The 5,078-nt window shown below is 38.3% G+C and overlaps 1 protein-coding gene across 1 annotated transcript in view; it reads right to left on the bottom strand.

Annotated features, from left to right (window-relative positions):
• Positions 1–4,238, bottom strand: part of SLC10A6 (solute carrier family 10 member 6) — a 55,577-nt gene extending 51,339 nt beyond the window's left edge. Inside the window, exon 1 of the mRNA XM_007948837.2 lies at positions 3,862–4,238. Coding sequence (XP_007947028.1) covers positions 3,862–4,238 — 377 coding nt within the window. The remainder of the gene's footprint in view (positions 1–3,861) is intronic.
• Between the last annotated feature and the right edge of the window lie 840 nt (positions 4,239–5,078).

Below are 5,078 nucleotides of genomic sequence, written 5' to 3'. Positions count from 1 at the left end.
TATGCATGTGAGAGGTGGACAATGAATAAGGAAGACCGAAGAAGAGTTGATGCTTTTGAATTGTGATGCTGGTGAAGAATGCTGAAAGTACCATGGACTGCTAAAAGAACTAACAAATCTGTCCTGGAAGAAGTGCAGCTGGAATGCTCCTTGGAAGCGAGAATGGCCATTCTTTGTCTCACCTATTTTGATCATGTTGTCAGAATGGACCTGGAGAAAGATATCATGCTTAGTAAAGTGGAGGGTTAATGAAAAAGGGGAAAGCCCTCAACAAGACAGATTGACACAGCGGCAACAACGATGGGCTCAGGTATAGCAAAAATCATGGGGCTGGCACAGACTGGGTAGTGTTTTGTTCTGCTGTACAAAGGGGTGCTATGAGTTAGAGATGACTCGATGGCACCTAACAACAACAGCAACATTATAACATACTTATAACATATCTGTAATATATCTATAACATACCTATAATACAGCTATACAATAGCTATGCCCACTGCCATTGAGTCAATTCCAACTCATAGTGACACCACTTGGGTTCCTAAGGCTGTAAATCTTTACGGAAATAGATTGCCTCATCTTCTTCCCACACAGCAGCTAGTGGGTTTGAACCACTGACCTTCTGGTTAGCAGCCAAATGCATTACCCACTATAAAGCTCCTTAACATAGCTATAATATGCCTGTAATATAGTTATAATATAGCTATATATATATATACAAATGGGGAGCTCTGGTAGCATAGTGCCTAAGGACTTGACTGCTAACCAGAAGGCTGACAGTTCAAACCCATCAGCCACTCCTCAGAAGGAAGATGGGGCATCTACTTCCGTAGTGATACTGCCTTGGAAACCCAAGGAGGGGTCTCTTTGAGTTGGGTCCGACTCGAAGGCACATAACAACAACAACATATATACAAATGTGTGTGTGTGTGTAGAGAGAGAGAGTAGGTAATTATAATCTCATTTTATAAGTGAAGAAATGAGGCTTAAATGGATTAAATAATTTAACCAAAGTTAAAGTTAAGCTCACTGTGACTAAGTCAATTCTAACTCATAGCAACCCTATAAGACAGAGTAGAATGACCCGATAGCGTTTCCAAAGCTGTAAATCTTAATGGAAGCAGACTGCCTCTTCTTTCTCTTTTGGGGAGGTTGGTGGATTTGAACCACTGACATTTTGGTTAGCAGTGGAACGCTTTAATCATTATGACACTAGAGCTCCTTTAGAGTTAACAAAGGATGGTTAAATGAGCTTTATCTTGTATAGACTTCCTATTCATTGGTGTTTTTATACAGTGTTGGCTAATAAGAGACAAAGATAATAAACGTTCTTTTTCCAGAACAGAAGTGATTGAGAACATTGTTTAAAGATTTATGGCCCTACTTGGAACAGAAGGTGTAGTTTTGTTGCTAAATGACATAGAAAAAAAAAACTAAAGTTCTTTACTGACATAAAACAGATGTGAGTTCAAGTATGAGTTCTGCCCTACTTGTCTGTAGCATTTGGCAAGGTATTTAACCAATCTGAGTCATAATTTTCTCAGCTATAAAATTCTGAATAATAAAAGGTGACTTACGGGGTTATTATGAAAGTCAAGAACAAGAATATATGTCAAAGCATCTATCCCATGTTTATCAAAGTACTTAATAAATATTAGTTTCCTTCCTTCTTTCCAGAAACTTTCAGGCCCAGGAATCCATCACTGATAATATAAGCTTAGTGTAAAAATATTTATCATTTCCCAATTATAATGTTAATGATAAACGTTACTGAATTTCAATTTGCAATGCATATATAATATCAGTAGTAGCTCATCAAATGTCACTAATGAGTGAGTAATTAAAGTTTTTTTATGGAAGTCAATTCATTGCATGCTATGAATCCATTCAAAATTTAGAGGTAAAATATTTTCCATATGCTAAATATTCAGAATATTAAGGAAACTGAAAAACTATACGTAATGACTTTCATGTCAACTCCCAGTACAGTCATCACTTCTGATTCATTTGTTCATTGTACAATGAATCTCAGCAAAATGACACCATACATTGAACAGACTTAAATTTATATGCAGTTCTTTCCCTGGGCAGAAAGTGAAACAGTTTGTTTATTTGCAACTAAGCAAAGAATCTACAAAGACAATTTCATTTCAGCCCTTTCATTTTTCCAATGGTGACTCCTCTATTGTTTCACAAAATGCCCACTCTTCTTTCCCCATCAAACATATACTCCAAAAAACATATGATCAATTAATCTTCATGAAGGTATAAATGAATAAACTGAAAAACACCAAACCCACTGCCATCGAGTCAATTCTGACTCATAGTGACCCTATAGGACAGAGTAGAATTGCCCCCACAGGGTTTCTAAGGCTATAAATATTTACAGAAGCAGACAGCCACATCTTTCTCCCATAGAGTAGTTGGTGAGTTAGAACTATCGACCTTTTGATTAGCTGTCAAGCATTTAATCATTGCGCCACCAGTGCTCCTTATAAATGAATGAAAAATCTTAATGTCTTCCAGTGGTCTTTATTTACACCATAACTCGTAAGAAGGTCAATGTGTAAAAGGAAAGGAATGAGCTTCTAGTGATAAATTTTAAGCATCTGAAAAGTAATAAAAAAGGAACATGTTTAGTCATGAGAACCCTCATATTTCTCCCTAAATCAAACTAATAGGCAACCATCAGAACTTAAAGCAAATGCCTCTAAAACTTGCCTTCAGAGCAAAGAAAAGTGAAGAAAATCAAAGATACATGGAAACAATTAGTCCAAAGGGCTAATGGACCACAAGAACCCTAGCCTTCATGACCTTGAGACCAGAAGAACTAGATGATACCTACCTACCATCACTGACCTCTCTTAAAGGGATCACTGTAGGAGATCCTGGATAGAGTAGGAGAAAAATGTGGCACGAAACTCAAAATAATAAAAATAACACCAGATTTGTTGGTTTGGTAGAGATTGGGAAAACCCCTGAAATCATGGCCTATAAACACCTGAATTGATCTTATCCTCATGGTTTAAATTTCAGCCAAACAATAGACAAAACTACAAGATGAACAATAATCCAGGGAGGTATACACTCCTTAGAACAACCAACCATACAAAATCAAAAGGGCAGCATTTGCCCAGGGTCAGAGGTAGAAACGAATAAGAAAGAAGGAAGAATGGAAACAGTAAAAATAGGGAGGAAGTGGAAAAAGTGCTATTTCATTGTGGGGTTGTGGGGATTGCAATCAATATCAGGAATCAAAAAGTGTATGAACTGTTCAGTGGGAAACCAATTTGCTCTGTAAACATTCACCCAAATCACAATTAGAAGTTACAAAATAAAATAAAACTTCCTTTCCCAGCCCACCACAAGACTTACTGCATTAAGCAATGCCCAGACAATTCGTGCTGATTAGAATTATCAAGGGCCTCATTCTAGTTATGTCACCATCACCACAACTGCTTTCAAAACACTCTCCTTGGTTTCTTGGAATTCTCAGCGTGCATCCTAGAGAATTGTGAAGCCATGACTATTTCTAAAGATGCCAATGAAAGTAACAATAAGTTCACTAAGAATGGAAAGACAATTGGGTGAGATGGAAACCTGACTGTACTATTACATATAAACCAAAGCACATTCTCAGAAAGGTCATTAACAATAAAGCAAAAAGTGCATTTTGAGATCAGAAAAGTAAAGTCCTTCCACAGCTGAACAAGTCTCTGTAAAATGCTTCCCACTGGAATCTCTGCCACAAGGTTTGAAGAGTTTTTAACATGTAAGTGAGGATTCCTTTGCTTGACTTAGTTTTCCCCCCTAGAGAAGTGGAATTGGGGGAAACTGCTGAGCCTTCTTAATGTAACTTACCTGAGATCCATATCCCCATCCACCCAGAAGGTGAAAATGTTAGAGATGGTTCCCCCTGGGCAGCATCCCATGATGAGAACAGCAATAGCTTGGACTGGCTTCAGAGAGAAACTGATGGCCAGGAGATAGGCTGTAAGAGGCATGAGTCCAAATTGGCACAGCAGTCCCACAGCGATGCCACAGGGTCTTCTGATGTGCAAACATAGCTTTCGGATATCCACGGAGCATCCCAAAGAGAACATGATCAGGCCAATCATCACACCCGACACCACTGTGAAAACAAGTTGCAGGTTCCCATGTACCTCCAACCCCATTTGCAACTCCTCTTCTGAACTGTTGGTAAGGCATGCTGCACTCCTAGAACAATTTGCTCTCATCTCATCTCCTTAAGGCAGCATCACAAATGAACATCTGTAACCGATGGCTGGGCAGGTCTATCTTGCTACGTTTTGTAATAACGTAACAAAGTCACGCATGGAGAATCATTCCAATAGCTATTGGCCAGCTGGGTGATTCATTCCTAATCTGATCAATTTGTTCACGAGTGGCATTATGATAATAATTATCATGAGTATAAAGCAAATAAAAAACTGTAGTAAGTAAGGCTTTCCACTTTTATTCTTACTCACCACTAAATATTCAAGTGAAATGAGACAAGCAAACTTGTGGAGAGGAGTGACTTGGCTATGTCGTCAGTATCACATTGTGTTCCAGGAAAAGAGATTGGATGCCAAGATATCATTTCTCTGAATTCAGTAGGGATTTCAAAGAGCCAGGATGCCGTGCTTTATAGACAGAAAGGCTAAGTCCGGAAAAAACACAGTTGACTAAGCCAGAGCCACACCTCATAGTATTAGCAAAGCATTTTTGTTGGAAATATTAAAACAAAAAGGAAGTCACTTAAGGAAATGTCAGGAGGAACTAGGATAATTTCAAGAGAGCTCTGGAATTAGGCTCACAGTTTTTCTTCTTTCTATTTCTATTAGAATTAGTATGCAAAGTCAATAATTAAACACCTGCATGAATAATATGATATTAGGCACATGATTACATCTCATGAAACATGTGAAAACTCATTGCTGTAGCCAAAATACTTCAAGGGAGTTCTCACTTTCTTTTGGAGACTAGAGTTTTCTTTGAGAAGCCCTACAGCCAGGCCTCCTGGTGAAAATTGGGAATCCTGAAAAGGAATGTAGTCAGAGATTGGTCTGGAATCT

The sequence above is a fragment of the Orycteropus afer genome, unplaced genomic scaffold (assembly GCF_000298275.1).
Source record: "Orycteropus afer afer isolate SDZICR_OR568_19922 unplaced genomic scaffold, OryAfe1.0 scaffold00227, whole genome shotgun sequence".
NCBI lineage: Eukaryota > Metazoa > Chordata > Mammalia > Tubulidentata > Orycteropodidae > Orycteropus > Orycteropus afer.
The sequence above is the reverse complement of the archived record's forward strand: the minus strand, read 5'-3'. Positions and strand labels throughout refer to the sequence as shown.